Source organism: Parasteatoda tepidariorum, chromosome 10, assembly GCF_982258835.1.
Source record: "Parasteatoda tepidariorum strain Cologne lab strain chromosome 10, Ptep-v5.0, whole genome shotgun sequence".
NCBI lineage: Eukaryota > Metazoa > Arthropoda > Arachnida > Araneae > Theridiidae > Parasteatoda > Parasteatoda tepidariorum.
Window position 1 is genome coordinate 84055325 of NC_141764.1, and position 22628 is coordinate 84077952.

General features: G+C 28.6%; 1 protein-coding gene across 14 annotated transcripts in view; it reads right to left on the reverse strand.

The window, feature by feature from the left end:
- Positions 1–22628, reverse strand: part of LOC107448675 (voltage-gated inwardly rectifying potassium channel KCNH6) — a 346703-nt gene that overhangs the window by 33934 nt on the left and 290141 nt on the right. For all 14 annotated transcript variants that reach the window (XM_071184212.2, XM_071184214.2, XM_071184215.2 and 11 more), the window contains 2 exons: positions 13652–14045; positions 6740–6939 (listed from right to left, as the gene is read on the reverse strand). In XM_071184212.2, coding sequence (XP_071040313.1) covers positions 6740–6939; positions 13652–14045 — 594 coding nt within the window. The remainder of the gene's footprint in view (positions 1–6739; positions 6940–13651; positions 14046–22628) is intronic.

A 22628-nucleotide genomic window follows, 5' to 3' on the forward strand; every position in this document is an offset into this window, starting at 1 on the left:
CAACAAAAATATAATGCATTTATACCATTCATTTGGTAATTTTTTTGTTCTTATGGTAACGATTTACCAGAAATTCTAGTCTTCAAAATTATAGTTTTTATTTCTACTCATTCAGTAAAAAAATACGAAATTGAAAAGTTTAACCAAATAGTTTAAAATAATAGTTTAACTGAATAAATGGTTTTTATTCCAGGCTAAGGTATTATGATAAAATTACTACATTTTACTTCATTTACCAAATTTTATCACATTTTACAAAAGCATGTTTTATTGTTAATTTTACAGAAATTATTACCAAAGCGCTTCGGTAAAAATTACCGAGCCAGAAATATGGTAAACTTTACCATATTCTGTAAGATTTGACGATACTTTTTGTCTCAGTGGTTGATAGCGAAATTTCTCGATTTTTGGATTTTTAGTTTGGAAATTTATCGAATTCACTGATTATTGATTTATTTTGTCATGGATTTTCTTTTATTTAAAATCAATTTAATAGGACTTTTTATTGTAGTTTTTGTTATAAATAACAAAATCAAATTTTTATGATATGAAATCTCTAAGTATTTCTAGAATACTTTAAACAAATTGTAAACATAGCGAATATCGATGAATAACTAATGTACATTGCTGATTCAATTTACACTTAATTTTATTATTATGCATTGTATTTAAATCAGTTATTTTTTTAAACGTCTTAAATAGTTACAATGAAAGAACACATAGTTTTCAGCAGTCGAAAATGTTATATCTACACTAAGGAAAAAAGTATGTTTAAAACTACCCGAAGTTTGCTGCGCTTCGGACTCTAAGAAGATTTGGGAATATCGATATGGGAACACCGAAAAACTTGGTAATTAATCCCAATCGCTCAAGTAACAATTTTGGTAAAAAATAAATAAATGAATAAATTATAGTTTTATAATATGTTATAAAATTTGGTACATTGGGTGAAATTCGCTAATTTTATCATGGTACCCTAGAGAATGGCATAAAAACAATTTATTCGATTTAATTTACTTTTCCATTTTGTATATTTTACTAAATGTATTTTTTACTATAAATAAATCAATTAACTTAAAATAATTTTATTTAAAATTTTGTATTTTTTTACTACAATGAGAACTATAATTTTGATAACCAGGATCTCCAATAAACGGCTACCAACGTTAAAATTGCAAAATGAATGATTTAAATACCGTATATTTTTGGTTTTATAATCGAAAATTATGGTTTCTTTTACAAAAAATGTCATTACTAAACAGTAAGGTAATTTTCTAAGATACTTTTTTTCCGAGAAGAAAAGTTATTTTGATAGTATTTTTCTAAAAGGAAAAAAATACCCATAAGTTCTTATTGATTACTTTATAATATGTTTATTAATTTTTTTGTTTTTTTATATTAAGTCAAACATTGATAAAATAATAAAAAACAGATTTAAAACAAAATCAGTGATAACTGTAAACGAAAGTAATATCTCGAAAGACTGCGCTTTTCTAAACCAAACCATAATGAATAAATAATTTTAATGAATGATTTAATGTAGGAATGTGGCAATCTAAAATATAATTTATTCTGTTGGGTATAAACTTATCTCTTGGGTATTATTCGAGTGCATATAGGATTTAATGTGATTGCGTGCGGATGTAAAACTGGTTTATCAAATATACATATTTTCATATACTTAATTCCATCTAACGCAAAATATAGAGCCCTATTTTAATTAATGTAGGAGCCTGTTCAGATTGTTTTAAAAAATGAATCTGTATTTTACGAAATGAAAACGTCACAACTTTAAACCAATTAAATCCTTGAGCTTTTCCGTAAATATAGCGATTTAGTACAGTGCGGTTAAATTTCATATTCAGAAGCACTGACTTAAAAATAATTGAAAATGATGTCTGCATAAAATTGTTAGAGTTTTAAATCCTTTGCTTTAGCTCCGAATCAGAGATATGATTGGATATTTTGAGTTGTTTTGGAAAAAAATGACAAGATCAATTTTGAACGCTTGAAGCAAATATTTCAATTAGATTCCAAAGAGCCCTGGTGGCTCAGGGGATAGAGCTTTCGTCCTTCAATGAGGTGAACCAAGTTCGAATCCCAGAGATGGTTGGTTGGTACGAATTCCACCCCCGGCTCGAGCTGACCACAGTGCTGACGTAAAATATCCTCAGTGGTAGACGGATCATGGGTTAGAGTCCCCTTGCCGTCAGGCTAACAGTGGGAGATTTTAGTGGTTTTCCTCGTCATGTAACGCGAATGCTGGTTAGTTCCATCAAAAAGTCGTCCTTGGAGACAAATTTCTCTCAATACTTGATCTAGGAGTTCCCTTGTTTTCTGGATTGGGTTCAAAAATACTGGGCTACGAAGATAAATTTTAGTAGTCGCAAGCCAAAAGTAAAGTCGGCGACAGTTATAAAACTAAATTCACTACAAAATTATGAAAAGAAATAAACTTATATGTTACGCTATTAATTTATTTACGTATTGCACAGTTTCCAAGAAATGTTTTTTTAAATTTTAAAGAAAAAAATTGCAGTTAATTTTAAATTACTCTAAAAATTGTGATTAATTTTAGTGAAATTTTTTTAAATTTTTGCTGAAAAACGAAAATGTTTTTTCTTTTAAAATGTCCATATCTTCATAAATATTTAAGCTAAATACTATATAAAAACACTATTTTTCGCATGTAATTTATTATCGGTCACTCAAACCTCTGAACTTCATTGGTGAGTGAGTATGAGTAATCGCATGATTTAAACACTTCTGAAGTTATAAAATGATTCTTTAAGTATTTCTCGAGAAATTTGAAAAAAAAAAATGTGTTAGTACAGAAGTTTTTTCATTATCCCCCCTCCCCCTGTATATGAATACACGCATTTGGTGCCACAAATTAATATGTGAGCAAATGAAGTACAAAAACACATTGAACACTAATGAATTGGGAAAATTGTAACTTTTTCACCTTAATGATTTAAATTTTTTTATTGTATACAAAAAATATTTAGATATTCAAACTGAAACTCGAAAACTACGAATTTCCTGCGTAAACAATCAATGTCCTATTTTCCACCATGTAATTATGTCCTTTTTTGGATGAATTAAGGTTCGAATTAGGCAGGAAGTACATTTATTATATGGACAATTCCATGAAAGTGTCAACTTTTAAGCGAAATTTTTTTTTTGTGAATTGCATACTTTGAATTTAAAAATATGTTCAGAAATAGCCAAAGTCTACTTATTCATGTTTCATTTTTGATAATTTTAAGTTTTTTGAATCTAGCAGTATTCTAAAGTAATCACATGGCTGACAAGTGAATTGTTCACATTTGTGCTGAAATTGTTTTCTTGAAAAACACTTATAAAATAAAATAAATGCATCTTTCTTTTGCAATATTTTGATAAAATTATGCATATAGTACAAAATTTAAACATTTAAAACATAGTCTTTAAGTCATTTTAAGTTTAATATATAAAATAAAAGTAACTTTTTTTGTGTCATTCCGTCACATGTTTTAGTATTTTTTTTAAACTGCAACTAAATTTCAAAATGAAAATGTGTATATTTTGGAATATAAAGCAGGTATGGCATAAGAATCAATGAGAGATTATAAAATTTTATGCATTTGATTATTAACTTCCAATAATTAATGTGACGGAATGACACATCCTCGGCGATAGAATGAATGACAAAACGAGTCCTTGAAAAGCCTATTCAAAAAGTAGAGAATTATTTATTTTTCAATTAACCTAATGGCTAAAACAACTGTTGAAAGACAGATAGAATATTGAAAAGGAACAAGATCCCCATAATACGATGGAAAAAAAGCCAGAGACAGAAAAGCAAATAAGAAGGCTTCCGCCACAAAAGCTGAACTTAAAAGCTTAGATGTTGTGCAGAGATTGTGTAAACAAAGAAAAAATATAATTCTACCAACCTCTTCATATACAAATAATTTAAATTCCCCCTACAAATCTTGGTAAAGCCGTAAAAAAAGTTGTACACTCACTTCCAAAATCAACAATAAAGTTAAAAAAATTAATTCAGTCTTAATGTGAGAAGTATTTAACATTCAACTCAAAAGAAACTAAATTAAGTGAATGTCGATAAGCTGTTTATTTTGGTTAAAAAATTTAACTGTCAAGATGATGTTAGTTACAAGCCCCCTGGTGGTATGAAGGATTCAGTCATAATACAAACTCTGACAGAGTAACGAAGAGTGTACTAAAAGAGGCTTTTCATTTGTTTAAAGAAGCAGATAATGATGTAAAGTGTGTTTCATTTTTGTTAAGTGTATTTCATTAATACCTCACAACACATGCACCTATAAATACCACGTAAATGTGAGGTTGTTTTAAAAAGCCAAACAAGGCGTTGGATACTTTAAAACGGCACCTAATATGCAAAAGAATTTTATGATTTAATGAAGTCGAAGCAACAAATTGTTGAAGTTTTGTTTTTGTCCAGCTATTCTATTTAAGAGAGGGCAAAAGAGAATGACTTCAGCTGGTCACCTGTTACATCAGCATTGCCAGAGACAAGAGACGTGCACTAGACGTTCATGTGGTTGAGAAGTGAATCATCAAAATTAGAATGTTTTCTAATTTTAACTAAAACCAAGTTATATGATTTGAAAGAAAGCCACTGTTTTAAAGAGGAAAACATGACTGAGGAGACTCTTTAATCACTGTCCCATATTTCAGAAAAGGAACACTTATATGTGGCTCAAATTACTTTGACAGACCATTTAGATGTTAAAGTTCTAAAAAGAAGACGGGACAAAAATTGATTTATGCATAAATTTCCTGAGAAAGAAGATAAGATGTGTAATTGCAAGTTAGATATAAAACTTCTTCAGAGACAAGCTAATTTTCAAATTGTTGAAATTTTTACTAATTCTGTTTATCGGTTACTTACACATTAATCCTGTTTATCTGTTACATTCTTTTTATCATTTACATATTAATAAAAAATTTTTTGAAATGAAAACTTTCTTCCACTAAACTTTTTGTCATTCTGTCACGGTCATTCCGTCACAGCAAATAGATGCTAATAACTGCTAGACAACCTGAGGTTAATTTTCCAAATTCAGATTTTACATTGCTCACACATTATACTAAAAGTAAAAAACAGTTCAGAAAAATAATAGCTGCAAAATTCACAGAAACTACCAGTTTTAAGCAGCATGCCAAAAGCTTGGTTGCCAAAATGTCATTCCGTCACACAAATAAAAAGTTCGTAAAATTAAAAATAAAAAAGATAGAAAATCCTTTTTTTTTAGTTTATGAATCTCATTATGCCAATAATAATGATATGCATGAGAAAAAACAATGTTTACTTGAAATTAGATGCATAGAAACTTAAATGAAATGTTATTTTTCAAGTCAAAATGTCCGTTACATATGGAATTGCCCAAATAATACGAAAAGTATGTTTTGTCCGCATTTTTGTTATCACAGATTAATAGTTATCACAGATTAATTAGTAGTTATCACAAATTAACCAGCATATTTAAAGTGAATCTCTCGAACTATAAAGGTTGCAACTTAGCCCGTAAAAATTTGATATTGAGATCAAAAGCTATGCAAGGTAATTTTTTTTTACTTATTATATTTTTAAATTTTTCATTTAATTGAAAATGAGATCAATATAAACTTCAAAAACTTATTTAGCTTCATCAAGTGTCAGAATGAATCCGATTGAGTAAGTTGAGATATTTTTGTCCGATTGTATTTCCCAAGACATGAATTAGGAAGATCAATAAAATTATATATAGTCTTACGTAAAGCAATTTGTAAGATTAGATAGAGAGAAAGGGCTAGGGGATTGGAGTTCTGGTGGCGAAACAGTGGTCAAACTTTTTTGATTAGTTGTACAATTGATGAGTCGACTATAGTTGAGATATTCATCAGAATAATTTATTTTAGCTTGTTTTTAACATTTATTGGCAAGTATATAATGATTCAAAATAAAAGCTTTAAATGCTATATAAAATGCTATATTTATTTTTTTTTGAAAATTTACCTCATTTTATGTCTGGATTAAAACATTTAAAGCAATGCGATATGAAGTCCCTGTTAAAAACAATTTTAAAAATTAAAAAAGACTGGCTCAACAATTCAAGAATTATGACTAATGACTCTTTAAGCATTATGTTTAGGAGTATTTTAATAAAGTTCATAATAATTTTCTTATTTATCGATTGCTCATTCGATTACTTAATTACTAGGTTTTAACAAAAATCTGATTTCTGTATTCCTTTTTGCATTAGTGCATTTTTTGTACCCATTCCATGTACCTATTTCTTCATATTAAATTTTCATTATATATTAAGTTTTTGTGGTAGAATAAGAATATTGAATTAGCATGTTTTAAACATTTTAATAGAAAATAAGAAACGTTTCTTTGTTGTTGTTTAGATCGGATTATGTAATTTTAGGCAAGTAGGGTTCTGCTACCAGAAAACATTGTGACTTATTTTTCGTTTCATCACCTCTTAAAATTTCGTTCTCCAGCTATAGTTTTAACGAAATATTATCACATACCTATCTTATAAGTCGAGTTTGGATCTCAATGATTACTGTTTGCTAGCTACGTTGAAGGGATATTTGTTAAATAGGCAATTAAATTCCAAGGGTGAAGTAAAATATGTTATTCAATGCAAGGACATGGTGGTGAGCTGGTATGATGTCGACAATTGAAAACCGAACCTTTCAAGCAAAAATAAAGATTACTTACCATGTTCATATCTATGCCGTTCGTGTATGTCCATGCGTGCTGGAAATATTCTTCCAGCCTCTGCCTCAGTGGATTCGGTATTTGATGGAAGCGAATAAATTCTTTCACCCTTAACAACTGAGTGTGATACCGTGCAGTTCCTGAATATAACCTCTGAATGATTGCCGATACGTTACCGAAGATGCTAGCATACATTAGAGCTGTGGAAAGACACATGGATTTAAATAACACACACGTTATGTTCATAAAACATGAAATAACAGTTCTTAAAACATGAAAAAAATATTTAAGCTCAGGTTCTGTGGTGAAAGGTGTAAGCAACCAAATTAAAATAAACACTAGGCCCCCTCCGCCCCCTGCTCGCTAACGCTAGCCAACCCCCGAGGATTGCTACGCAATCCAATGTGGTTCACGCCGTGAACCATGGCTGGCTGCGCTCGCTCGCCAATGAACACAATGTTCTAGCACAAAGACATAATATATTATCATCAAAGACATAGTATTTTATCATCAAAGACAGAGTATTGTACTTATGTAAAAGAATTCTACCAATGTTCTTATTGGCTTTTAAAAAAGTATATTAGATTGTACATGGTGAAAAAATCAAAACATTAGCTAAATAAGAAACATATTAGCAAAATAAATTATCAAATATTGCTTCGCTAATATTCTGCATTTTAAAGCGTGAAAATTCAATGCATAAATAAACGCGAAATATAAAAAAATTCAATGCATTCAATACAAACACTTAAACGTTTTTTAGACGTTTAGGTAGCTCCCAGTAGAAAAATATCAATTCAACAGCGGCCTTTTAAAGCATTCTCACTTCAATTAATTAATTAATTCCTAATTGAGTTTAAATTAAATATTGTCATGTTTTTAATGCATAAATCTGAAATGAACAACCTGATAATACTCACTCTGGTTATTGTTATCTGGTTGCTCACTACGTGCTCTTGCGCGCCGAATCCAATCAATTAAAAATGAAAACTGTTGCCAGCGCGAGAAAAGAAATATCATCGGTTTTATTGATACATACATACGTACGTATTAGCGTTTTATATAATATAGATGTTATACAGCTTATTGAAGGAGCACAACAAAGATAAATTTAAACAGCGTATTAAAGGAGCTCAACAAAAGATGATTTTAAACAGTGTATTATCGAAGCTCAACAAAAGATGATTTTAAACAGTGTATTATTGAAGCTCAACAAAAGATGATTTTAAACAGTGTATTATTGAAGCTCAACAAAAGATGATTTTAAACAGTGTATTATTGAAGCTCAACAAAAGATGATTTTAAACATTGTATTATTGAAGCTCAACAAAAGATGATTTTAAACAGTGTATTATTGAGGCTCAACAAAAGATGATTTTAATACAATGTGTAGAAGAAGAGTACAGCAACGATGAAAATAGTCAAGATTAAAAACAGGTAAAATGTTTTTAATTTATATATATTTTGAACATACTGCTAGAAATATTGGCGTGCGATGATTGAACTATAATACTCTTTAAGTTTGTTGTTTAGTTGAATTACATAATCGTACTTTTTAAACTTAATTATACGATGCTATGGTTCAACTTGGACCGAAACATGGTTCAATTTAAGACTTCATTAAGATTGCATTCGATTTGCACCGTTATATTGTTCAAGGCACCGGTATTATGGTTCAATAATGAAAAATTCCTTTGAGAGTATATCTTACGACGTAAGCTGTGTTTTTGGAGGTAACTACATAATTACGACCTTTTTTGATTTAATTTCACGAGGATAAGAATGAAATTTGATATTGTAAACACTTCTTAAGGTATTTTAGAGTATTTCTATACAGTTAAAAAATTTAGAATGCGCTGTTCAAATTATTTATTTAATTACTCGATTATTGCATTTTTTTACACAAGAATCTATCGAAATTATTTATCAATAATCTTGCGTAAAATGACAGAGAATCAAAAACGAAATGTTTTTGTTAAATAAGAAACAATTTTTTTTTTTTGAGGAAGACTCAATAATTTTGCAAAAATGCATCAGATAAAAGCTCTGTAAATTACTTCTCAATTTTGAGACATTAAGCCTTTTCCGGTTTTAAAACCACTACAGATATTGCTTTAGAATGAATCCCGAACAACGAATCGAAGAAACAATCGATAAGACGCTTAGTATTTAATACAGGGAATTGAACTCCGGTCGAAGCCATAGATGGTTCAGTCTCCATCCACCAAAATTAAAAAGATAACTACTTAACTATGCCGATTTGGTAGTTGGAAAGAAAGTCCTTTTAGGAATTTCCTTTCCTTTCTTAAAGCATAGGGGGAAATCGGCATTTTCAATAACGCATGTGAACAAGAATTTAGGTTAATTTAATTAAAAATCTTATTTTTCTTGCTGTATTTATTCCGAAATGGTTTGTTTGAAGCAAACACATGGATCTATTTAGCATTGTATGAAATTGGCTGATAATTTGGTTGATATCTTTGTTCATATGGTTTAACGTTAAACAATTATGTTTGAAAGTGTGGAATATAGCTTTGAGACATTGGACTATTGCTTTGATATTTAACGATAATAGGAACTACATAAAACAAACTTTATTTCCTGATATAAACATCTACTTGGAACAAAGTTTAGTTATGTTATTTATTTTGATTGTTATTTGAACGACAAAATTAAAAAAATAATTCCGTTTACTCTTAATTTTTTTAATGATAACATTTACAGATTCATCTTATAAATGAAGTACACTATGATTAGACACGTTTTATAAGTTAACTGTATATCTGTACTTAAATTTTTTTTAAATTTTTAAATGCGTATGGTATTTGTATGATTATTAAAGCTTGTGTTATTATTTAAATTATTTACAATAAATTATTATCGTTATTATTTACACTAACGGTTGTGTGTCAATAAATAGTAAATGAATCACGAAACGGGACATATATATTAATTTTCAAATATTTATTTCTTAGCAAGGAAGTGTCTTTTAGTTCCTTATAAACACATGTAGGCTACCAAACTTGAGACAGTCTAATAAAAGATAACTAAAATATATCATCTAGTTAAAATTTTTATTTTCATCAATAGTTCTAGTTTTGATCGAGTCCAATATTTCCTTTCTGTTAGTTAATAAATAATTTTTGGTTGCATTTATCATTCTAAAAAATGGATATTAGAAAAAAATATTAATAATGTGCAAAAAATCATCGTTCTAAAACTCCCGATAGAGGAAGCTATAGATCATCAATCACACTTTATCTTTAGAAAATGAAAAAAATGAAAAAAAGACTAATTGCCATTTTTTATAAAGTAGTTTTCATTCAACGGAAACTATTTAACCACAACTAACAAATTTTAAACGACAAAAGAGAAACAGCTTGTAATTTGATTAAAAGTACGATTTATTAACCGGACCTGTTTAATAAATCGATAAAGAGAGATATATCAAATTAAGTTATTGGAAGATATGCTTTTGATTAAATGTTAAATGTTTGAAACAATCTTCTTTGTTAGTTAGCAATCATCATTAAAATACAAACAACATTTATTTTATATATTTTGTATTTATATATTCTAGTGTTAATTAGTTGATAACGATAAAGCAATTTTGTTTCAATATTTTTTGCATACTGCGTGTTGGTAAGAGCTGAAAGCATGCAGAAATTTTTCTCTGTCACAATTGGGTATCACCCTCACACTTTTTAAAGTGTTCCTAATTAGATTTAAACTATCGCTTCAATATTGTTCTAGTGAATACACAAAAAATGCGTTAAAATATTTGCTACCGAACCATGAACCATGCGCATAAAAATATCTCCCTGAATATCTTTTATTTTAAAGATCGAATTTTCACGTACTAGGACCCACACTGTTAAAATTTTCCTTCTAAAATTACGGTAATATAACTGGCAGCTGTCTGTCCATCCGATTAACTGTAAAGTTTACGGAAAAGAAAATTTTCTTCCTTTATGGTATTAATTTTACAAAACAAACATTTACAAAAATATCGCCATAAAACCATGAATGCAAAACTATAAAGTTTTTTTAACCATTTACAACTAGCATTTTTTAAAAATTTTATATTTTTTTTAACTAGATGCTGAAGCTCGGCTTTTCGTAGTTAATGGTCATTGGAGAGTGCCGGACATTCGGAATTCTTCACGTGTTGAACGGAATAGAGAAAATATTGTAGTGTCAACACTAGGACTCGAACTCCAGTCCTGATGGTCATAAGATTGACAGATAAGCCAGCTCGGCTATGACATGTACGCAGTAGCGAAGAACTAAGTAGCTTCTTTAGGTGATTCTAGTTGGTGCGATAAAATTCTGGTTGTTTAACCGCATAAGGTGAAAGCAGTTAATAAACAGTTTTTCTTAAACTTAACAGTTTGATTACCATTTTATTTATGGTTATTTGACTGTGTTGATTAAATATGGTAAAATAGCCACGCAATCAATTGTTATTTAACCATTTTTTCCAAGAAATTTCTAACAGTGCACTTTAAATTGTTTTAGAAGGCGATCTTAAATGTTAATTTTACTTTTTACGTAGTTCACCGTATCTCGAGAACTTTTTAATGAGTAGAAAAAACATTTGCATACAATTATAAAATTCATTTATACAGAAGTAATTATATACAAAAAATAATTTTTAAGAATTATTTATTATTTTTTATTATTTCATTTAATAATACTAAAATAAGTTTTTTAATTCGAAAGTATAAAAATTTTTATACCATTTTAAGGATATTACAAAATTCATGACAAAATACTAAATTTGAAAGTAATCTGTCGAATAGTTCCTTTGAAATCGAATTTTAAATACTTGACTTTTTCAAACATCAATTTCTCAGGAACTATTTGACTGATTTCGTTCAAATTTTGCATTTTTCGATACAAAATTACATTCTTTGAAATGATGCGAAACTTTCTATGCCTTGTAAATAATAAGGCTTCGACTATTATTAAATGAAATAACGAATAATTATGCTTGATTTTTTCGGATGAAATTTTTTTTATGAAATTATTTATTTTTTGTAATTATGGGATTTTTTTTTAAAATTTCGTTTAAAAAGTTCTCGAGCTATAGCAAACTATGAAAGAAATAAAATTAACATTAGGGAATGAAAACTTTTAACCTATCTCTTGGTTGAACTATTAGGATTATATTTCCCAAACTGCAGGTACCCTCATATTTTGGGGGTCAGAAAAAATCCGTCGAAAAAAAGGTATTCAGAGTGCGTTTTTATGCATAATTTGGTAACTTAAGACATTGCCTGCACTAACTATTTAGCTTAGATCACCCCCTCCTCTTAAGATTGAGTCCTAGTATGTGCAAATCCGAGTCTTTAGTGCCCTGTACAAGCAACAAAAATATTTCAATTACTTCACGTTTTATTGAATATAAGTTGGAACGTCGAAGTTAAAATCATGCTTTGAGGGATATTTTTAAAGTACATTTTTTAAAAAAAATTTCAGTAAAATATTCGATATACTAATTATATTTAACAGTTTTATGACACACGAGGTATAAGATCACAACCTTTATAATGATTGTTGAGTTCGATGGCATGTGGCACATAAAAGGCTGTGCAACGCCAAATAATGTTCACGCCATTCTGCTGTTAAGCAATTTTGAATTGTTTTGAACCATAACATTCAAATACGCTGGAACCTTAGTGAGGAGCCAAGTTGAACCATGCTTGCGTACAAATTAATCTTTAATTTGATTGAACTGACAAACACTAAAACTTCCAGAAACAAGAATTGTAGGATCGCATAAGCATTTGCTGATTAGCATCGATGACGCTGTTTATTTTTGGAACGTGAGACTATTTCCTACTTTTATATAACTGTAATATATAAAGATGTTATATCTATGCATATATCAAGAAATACGTTTTTTAATGTATGCAATTTTATACAGGTTGTAATGCGTTTTTATTGTGTCATACTTTAGGTTTAATTAATGTGTCGTGTTGTCAACTCTCCCATCTTGATTTAGTATCACACTGCACAACATCGTAATCTCTATAAAACTCCAAAAACTTCTTAAATTTAGACATGGAACGTTATTCCCTAGCAATAGTTTAAGGTGTTTTCGAGATTTATTTGTGGTTGTGTTCAGGCTGATTTGAGGTATATTTGAAGTTGACTTAGAAAACAAACTTAAAAAAATCAACCTGTCAAGATTTATAATCAAGGTGTATGAAGTTGTTTTATTCACATTTTAGATTGTTAAGAAATCTACCTTAGAGCAACCAGACAATTTTTGAGGTTATTTTTTCTACACTTCAAGTAACTAAATATGTTAGAGGTATAAATAATTTCATATAAGTTCAACTTAGACTATTTAGGTGTTTATGAGGTGTAATTTTTCTTCTTATTTGTACTTAAGCTTATTTTAATGTCGATAAAAATCCTAACAGAGGTGTTTTATAACACACTTAAAAAGTTTGTTTTTAAGGCATAAAAATATATGCAAAGTTGTTCATTTATAACCTCTAAAGTCTGGAATAAAACGCCTTTGATGGTAAAAAAAAAACTTAAGGTGTGAAAACACACCAAAGGTTGATATCTGACAAGTTCACCAGAAGGTGAATGTTTGACAGGTGTAAAAAACACCTGATTTAAAAAAAACATGGTTATGTTTTGCCCCAAAAATATCAATGTACTTCAATTTCAATCTCATTTACGACTTAAAGTCAATCTCATATATATCTCAAGAACACTTTTATTTTTTTTGAGCAAGCAACTTAGGACTGAACAAGCTGGACTGGCGCAACTTGAGACCGAAGTTAAATCCTATCCTTTTGACTTTAGACAGTTTTAATTGCTGAAAAAGTTGAAAACTATTTAATCTTCATTTTTAGAAGGATTCACAACAGAGAGAAGAAGTAATATACTTACATCCCACGAGCATAACGATGATTGCAAACACTTTCTCCATGTTGGTATTGGGTGCCACGTTTCCAAATCCCACTGAGGTGAGGCTGGTGAATGTGAAGTAGAGGGCAGTCACATACTTGGATTTGATGGAAGGCCCTCCATGGCTATTGTTGTAGTGCTGTTCTGTGTCTCTCGCCAGGGCATCCAGCCACCCAATCTTATGGGCTAGGAAAGGTCGTTCGGCGTTGCCGATTGCGTACCAGATGCAAGCCAACCAATGAGCAATGAGCGCGAAAGCAGCCACGAGGAGCAAGAGCACCGCGGCCCCATACTCCGAGTAGCGGTCGATTTTTCGGGCGACCCTCACCAGTCGCAGGAGTCGAGCGGTCTTCAAGAGACCGATCAACGTTGTTGTCTGTGGGAAGGTCATAAAGATTAGGTCATTTACTAGGACCATTTAAACCTCATCCTTTCAACCCCGAGGCTCCACTCATAAATTGAATTTTAAATTTTTAATTCGAAACATAAAATATATACATTTTTTCTAAATTACGATTTTTTTTCCCTGCAATATTATTGTAGCATCTCCTTTTCTTCATTCAATACTTTTAAATAGCTTAATTCAATTTATTATAATTATACTTAGCTTGTATTTTGATACAGCAATTTTCAGTAATTAAGATCACGCAGGTGTTTATCAGTAGTGGATAAGGATATATAGATAATGCGATGTGTAAATTTACAGATTTTGATTTAATATTAATGAATTATTATTTATTTAAGTAACGATTTATTTTAATTAATGAATTATTTTAATTAATGATTTATTATAATTAATTCTAAATGCTTATATTTTGCTGCAACAATCTTCAGTGATTAAGATCACAGAGGTGTTTGTTTTTCAGTGGGGGATAAGGATATATAGATAATACGTCGTACAGTTTCAAATTTTGATTTAATATTATTAATTATTTATATAATTAATGATATTTATTATAATTAATTCTAGAAGCTTATATCTTGCAGCAACAATTTTCAGTGATTAAGATTACACAGGTGTTTAACGGTGGTGGATAAGGATATAAAGATAATACATTGTACAGTGACAGATTAGGAATTGATTTTCAAGAAAATTGGTACAAAAGCGAGTCGCATCTAAGTTTCAAACAATGCAACAAATTCATCTCGATAGTGCTTTGTAGACGGTTTAAAAATGTAATTTAAATAATTTTTAATTCTCTGTTATACATCAACACCTTATGCCAAGAGATTAAACCTAATTATGGCCTACATTTGTTATAATATTTGTTTTAGACTAACTGAAAACTAAAATAATTCAGTGTATTTCTCATTAAGTCCGAGCGATATTGGGAAGCAAGAGCGCTCCTAAGGAAATGACTTTTTACTTTCTTGTTTTGTTCCTATGTTTTTGCTTTTTCATGTCAATTACCTCTGCCATTTGAAATAAATAAATTTCTCATTAAGTTGCATAATGTCAAACTTCAAGTTAAAATTGTTTTTTGTAATGTCTGTTGTTCTCTGTATGAGCTTAAACACAAATGGGGGAGGGTTAAAATAGTCCTATGAAGTCCTCAATATTTCGAAAATAAGGAATTTTATAAGAAAAATGTACTTTATAAGAAAAATGTACTTTATAATAAAACTGGTAGTAAAAACATTACGTCTTTTTTAAAAAAAAACATTTATTTTTATCTTAAGAAATACAAATTTCAGGCATTGAAATCTGGACTGTTTTATACAGATAAATTTAGAGAATTTTTTTTTTCTAACTTAAACCTAAATGGTCTTAAGAAAGTTGCAGTTTTGTTTTAAGAACTTTAATTTTTCCGTTGTTTACAATACGCCTTTAAGCTGACACGAAAGTAGTTCATTTATGAAAAGCCATAAAAGCAATTGCTTTATGTTTTATGCTTTCATAATATTTGATATTAATATCTCAAACTGCTTTAATAAACAAGAAATAGAAAGTTTATGACTCATAAAAGGGGAAAATTTATGATGAATAAAGCTTTCTTTTCTAAAAATAAGTTATTTTTTTGCGGAGTATAAGATAGCAAGTTGAAACAAAATAGCTTTTGAGATAGTTTAAAAAAATATTTAAGGAACCAATTATAGAAAAAAATCAAGCATGAAAAAAAAAAATTCAATGATTACGAGAAAAAGATTCATCCGTAATGTCAATTTCAAATAAGAATGTTTCACTTCGATATTATTGCATAAAAATAAATCTATATAACCGTTTAAATTAAATTACTGGTTCTCACAGTAAATTTAAAATTTTAAAATGTTTTTAACCGTATTTTTGAAATTTGAAATCAATTAAAATAAGATTGAATAGCAATTAAAATAAGATTTGATGTGAAGTTTAAATAAGAGTGAAACACTAAAATATTAAACTTTAAATCAATTAAAATTTCAACGAAAATAAGTTAACTAAAAATTTAATTCATGAAAGTTCAAAACTTTAGTGTTATCTACCCCTCCTATATAGATTAGTTTGTAATAAATTTATGTTCAATGCTCATTTCGCGAAAATTAAACAATAAAAAAGCTCCAAAAGCTAATTACCCCCGAAGTTGATATATGTCACATGAATATATGTTCAACGTGAACATGAAGTGAACATTGTTACATGAGAGTTAAACAATGAAAACTCCACCTGTTAGCCTTATTTATAGATGGATATACTATAATAATTAACTATAATAATTAACTATAAATTATATTGGACAAGAGTTTTAGTATAATCAAGACGACTTTGATTCGGTTGGATGTAGCTGCTTATTATAATTAACCATGAATAGTTTCCTTAGAGTGTTTAATGCTTTTATGAAATTCATAGAAGTTCGATGATATTGTTTGCGATGTAAAGTACGCAATTACCTTCCCCAATACAGCAAGTGGTTTTTGAGAAACATATTTAAAAAGAAGACGTATTCTTTAATTTTTAATGAATGATTTCGTTTAAAATACGATTTTATTACTTAAAATGAAGTTAAAAAACTTGTATACTTTAAAACCCAAAAACTTTCAAATATTATTAAATTAAATAATATAAAATAATGCTTAATTAAGAAAAAAAATATTTTTGTGTGGTATCATTTGTGTGTAAAATTATTTTGAAAGAGAAATATGCAAATTGAGAAATTATTTAAGTTTTCTAGATTCACGACTGTTTTCTTAACTTGACTACTGGGATCATATTCCCCAAACTACTATTACTCTCTTTATTTTGACGATCAAAAATTCAAATCGATCGAAAAAAGTCTGGTTAATGAAAAAGTACGATTTAAATTATCATAAAGATCTACCCCATTAAGATTGCATCTTAGTTCATTTAAATCCGATTGTGAGTTGAAAAATTTGGATGTTTCGTTACTCTCGCCTACTGTACATAAATTATTTACTGTTACATGTTATCAATATTAGGTTTGAAGATACTTATCAAAGAACAGAGCCTCGAAGTTCAGTAAATTATACACCTTTCAAATAGCCTTAAATTGAAATGGTGCTCAGAGATAAAATTATCTGCTAAGATTCCATAAAATTTAAACCCGGTATTTAAACATACTGCTTCCATAACATAATTTGAATTATATTATTCCCAATTATTCTCTAAATCATCCAGATTATCGAAAAATATAATATTAATTTGGAAATGCTCTGCCCACCATTTTGAATTTAAAACTATTTTGATTTTAAGAACATCATGAAGAAGAGCAATAATGTTATTATTGTAGATCACTGTTAAATTTTAACTGTTATTTGGGTCACACTGCAATAAATGAATGCGTTTGGTTCAGGACGCACTGTTGTAGGTAGGATCCACTGACTCTAGGGTAAGGGACGACACTGCGACTTGCTCATCGTGACGGCCTCCACGCCACTTGGCCACGAGCCTCTAGTACAACATCGCAACGCACGAACATCAATGAGATAGAAAGGAGAACATGCAAGATAGTCACTATATGCAATAGATAGATTCAAAGTAGGAGTGAAGAAGGATTTGAGACATGCAACATGCATTGAAATGGTTGGAGGTTTTATTTTAAATAAAATGTATCACAATTTTCTTATGCTTGATAATATTTATGTCATTTCTGACAGCTTCTTTGTCATAATTTATGTCGTTTTAGAGAGTATTGTTTGAAGTCACTCGTGTCATTTTAAAGATCCTTTTTCAATAACAATTATATTTCTTGAGTAACCTTGTCATTTTTTGATAGTATTTAGGCTATTTTAGACAAATTTTTTTTTTAGAATCAAATGTATCTCTTATTTCTTATGCTTGATAATATTTATGACATTTTTGACAGCTTTTTTTCTGTTATAATTTACGTCGTTTTGGAGATTGATTTTTGATAAACACTCATGTCATTTTGAATATCCTTTTTCAATAACAATTATTTTTCTGAGAACACTTGTGTCATTTTTTTGATGGTAATTAAGCTTTTTTTGACGTTTTTTTCCTCTTCTAACATTTGTATTATCTAAATTTTGCTTTCTATCTCTAAGAAGTAATTATTAAAAAAACTTGGCAATAGAAATAAATCTATTTGAAATGTTGAATTTTTTAAAAAAAAAACTTTCTTTTTAAACATATTCAATTTAAAACGATGTTGGAACTCAACAAAGAAAGCAAAGAAACAAAGAAATTGAAACTTAACAAAGTAAGTAATATTTTTTCTCAAGCAATTCATTGCTTTTGTTTAACAATATGAATTTGTTGCAACAAGTGATGCTTTACTGGTTGCACTTTAAAAACAGAGATAAAGACTAACAATTTCAAATTTTATTTCAAACTTTTAAAACGCTGGTGACAGATAAATTTCTATAAATAAAATGGATTCTGATTTCAATATTGAATCACCTTAAGAATTCATTTTTCTTATCTTTTTACATTTCATTTTGTTTAAAAATAATTCTTTCTCATCATGATGGCTACTAAGAAAAATATTTGTCTCACAAAATGAGAAATAATTATTATTACTTATGCTATAATTGGGTCAAATTTTTGTTTTATTTAAATTTTAGATATTTCAAAATTAAGTTCCAAAAACCAAATTTGGCTAATTTATTATCAGTACAATGAAAAAAAGTCAATTAGTCAATCTAATTATCGTTCATAAAAGCAGAAATTAACAAAAATGTTTTATAGTCTTGTGTTCAGACGAAAATTTTCCTTTCTTCTTTTCTCATATTTAGTACCATTTTAGTATTTCAACAACAGAAATATTGGTTTAAAAAAGAAAAAAGAAAATAATTTATGATGACACTTTTCAAATTTTAACGAAATGAATTTTATAATTATTTAACAACACTATTTGCAGGATTCAGATGTTTCACATAAAAAATTTAAGCAGTGAGCTAAATGGCCAAAAACAAACACGTAAAACTTAAATGATTATTTTGCATACGTTTTATTTTGTTGTTTTAATTTTTCTTTCAAATTTCAGATCAGATGCTCTTAATGTTTGTCGAAAATATAAATTTATGAACACCAACAATAGCAAAGCAAGGTAAATAAAATAGCCAATTAATTTTAAATAAAATAGCCATAAAACATCAACAGCATTTCCATAAGTCAATAATATTATCAATTAGAAATGTTTATTTAATTTAAAATTCTGAGCCACTGAAAATATTTTAGCAAAAGCAAAGCGTTAACATCCAATAAACAGTAAACAATTATTGTATGTATTGAACATTTTATAAAGCGTTTATCTTTTACGTATACCATAAATTTAATGAGTGTTTCTTGTCATTAGAAATGCGATTTTTTAAATTATTAAGCTTTATGAATTAATAAGGATGATGATAATATAATAATGATTTTTAAAAAGATTAAACTTTTTAAAAATATCGATATTTATTTCAACGTCAAATTTGTACTGACCATAATTTTTGGAAAAAAAGTAAGTTTATTTTAAAATAAAATTAGTGATTGAATTTTAATAGCAGATTTTTTAATTAAATTATCGATTAGAAATATTTTTGAAAAAAGATGCCAATTTTAATTATTGAATTATTGTTAAATATATGCTTATTAATTACCTAAAATAACTATTAACAGACCAATAGGGAAATTAAATTTTTCCGTTGTTTAAAAATGATCTATATTTGTCTGTAATTAGATGGACATGTGTTTTTCATAGCCACAGATAAAATTTTTCGTGAAATCTATGTGCAACATTTAAAAGTATTTTAAGATTTTCGAAAATTTACTTTAAAACTGTATAAAGGGCAAATATCTCCAAAAAAGAGTACAAGGTGTAAAAATTAAGAGATTTTGAAATAATTAGCAATAAAAGTATGAAAACAAACTGCATAATAATAATTCTGAATACTGATGGAATTTTATGCATAATCTATCTTTGAATTACAAAAGTTGTTAACTAAAGTAGTTCCAAGCCGACAAGTCTGTATGGTGATCAGGAAGCTGTCCTCATCTCAGAAAGGTCCCGGATTCAAATACCAGACAAGGCTTAGATCTTCTTTCCTCCTCTTCTCTGTACTATCTGTCTTTCTTACTGTAGGAGCAGCCTTGACCCATCTAATATGGTGCCCTTGAAAGAGTGGTCAACAAATCTGCCCTTCTGATAAGGACGAATGTCCTCGTAATGACGGTCAATATCCGGATGGGCATTGGAAAAAAAAGCTCCAAAATCTTGGAGTTGAATTTAAAAAATTGCCAACTTAAACCAAAATCAACAAAAAAGGGTTTAAAAATTGAGTCAGTAGACAACTTCTGTAATTAATTTGAACTGTTGACAACTTTTACGAATAATTTAATCTGATGGCAAATTTTTGTAGCTAATTTTATCTGATGGCAAATTTTGTAACTAATTTTACCTGTTGGCAACTTTTGTAACTAATTTGATCTATCAGAAGCATTTGTAACTGATTTCTGTCAAAAGTTTTTACAGCTTTTAATATCTATATACTGTCATTGTTATTCTTTTCTCGCTAATTGTTCTAGAGTTAATAAATTTTGAAATAAGATACTGGATACTCTGTGGCACATGTATGCTAACTATTGCGATTGACTGAATTTTAATTAAAAAGGGTAAATATAGAATATTTATAAATCTATTTTGTTAGGCTAAAAATATAATGGCACTGAACATAATGTTAAATTTTATCAGATATTTAATATTTTTGTATGTTTGCGTTTAAATTTTTAGTAGATAATTTCCTATTTAAAGTATAAATTTGCACAATTTAAAATCAAAATGTTCAAAAATATATATCACTTTATCAGTTTTATGAAGTTTAATACCATTCATTCAGTTTTAAGTAGATAAGAACAAGTATAACTGCTTTAAATGCATTAAAAAATAACAAAAATGCTTGATTTCTAACATAAAGCTTTTCAATCCTTTAATAATATCAATAATTGAACATTTTATATAAAAATTTTTTGCCTGAAATTTTTATCCTATACTGTAGAAAAAACTTTATTTATGTTGATAATTGAAAATTTTTTTAATGATTTATTTTTAATATTCGATTTTCATTTCATATATTATAAATGTTATAACTCTTATCAACAAACACAAATTCAGTATATATTTTTAATTAAAGCACATCAATAATCATTTCATTAAAGCAAGTAATGAATCACAAAGCAAATTCATCAGTGATCATGCAACTCGTTAAAATGTAAAATAAAACAGAAACAAAAGAGGCAATCACGTGGTGTGTGTAGCAGCGGAAGCAGATACGAGGAGTTCAAAAAATGAAGTAAAATTTAAAATTTTTGCATTTTAATCTAAAGAGTATAATAAAGCTTCTACGGGGGTCAGGTATTTTAAGAATAAAATTTACATGCATAATAATTAGAAGGACATATGAGACACGCCAATCAAATCATTACCCCGCCTACCACTTGGGGAAATGGTTCGACTTAACAAGAATTATATGTTCTTCTAATGCAGTGTAACTAGAGTGAAACTAGTGAGTTGTAAGCAAATTTTAAAAGTGATACTATATTCATATTATGCAACATATATCAAAATATATCATTAATAAAAATATTAAGCAACTTATAAGCAACCTTTAGAAACAATTCGAGATCAGGAAAAAAATATATGTGATATAATATAAACGAATTCTTATGAAGCAAACAAAAATTGAATTGTTATGCAGTAAATAAAAAATAGAAATAAAAAATAATATTTAAATGTTATTCACCATTTTTTTTAAATAAAAAGTAGAGAGAAATTTAGATGAGTTTTATTTTTTCTAAAAAAAAAATAATAAATTTTTTTTTTAAAGTCTAAGTTTCTTTTTTTAGTACCATTAATGTTTATATATTTGCACGAATAATAATTAAGCAATAGTTGTTTCTAAATAGTAAATTCACTATTAGTAATTTTGGAGCGTGTTAAACCATAATATCATTCAAATTAACTGTAACCTTCATATAGTACAAAGTTAAACTATATTATAATCCTGAGGGGCTGGGGTTCGATCCTTGACTCTGCTGAGATCTACCGAGTACATGCGATATATGTGCTCTTAAAATCTTTGGAAGCAAATGTCCTGTGGTCTGTCGTTGAGGGGGCAGGGATACCATGGGTACAGGGATTTGAAGAAAATTTCCTTCCCCTTCAGATTTAGGATTAAATTGAGGAAGCGCCTTCACGAATGAGTGGAGCTGCCATCTATCTGGGGGATACAGAGCTAAAACGTCTTTTTACACTTGTGGTGCTCTCTTTTAAAAGGAAAGGCGCACCTACTTGACTTAATTCGCAGTAGGCCAAAGGCTGGTGAGCTTGTCTTGTCCAAGTGTCATTCGAAACAACACCAACATCGTACTTTATATACTTGATCACGTGATACGAATAGAACGGAAATATGGTTTAATTTATTAGGTTATGAAGGTTGCAGAAAACTTCTTGGCAGTATGGCTTAAAGTTAAACCTATTTTTCTAACAAAAGATGTGAAAAAACGGTATCTTTTATTGTATTCAGT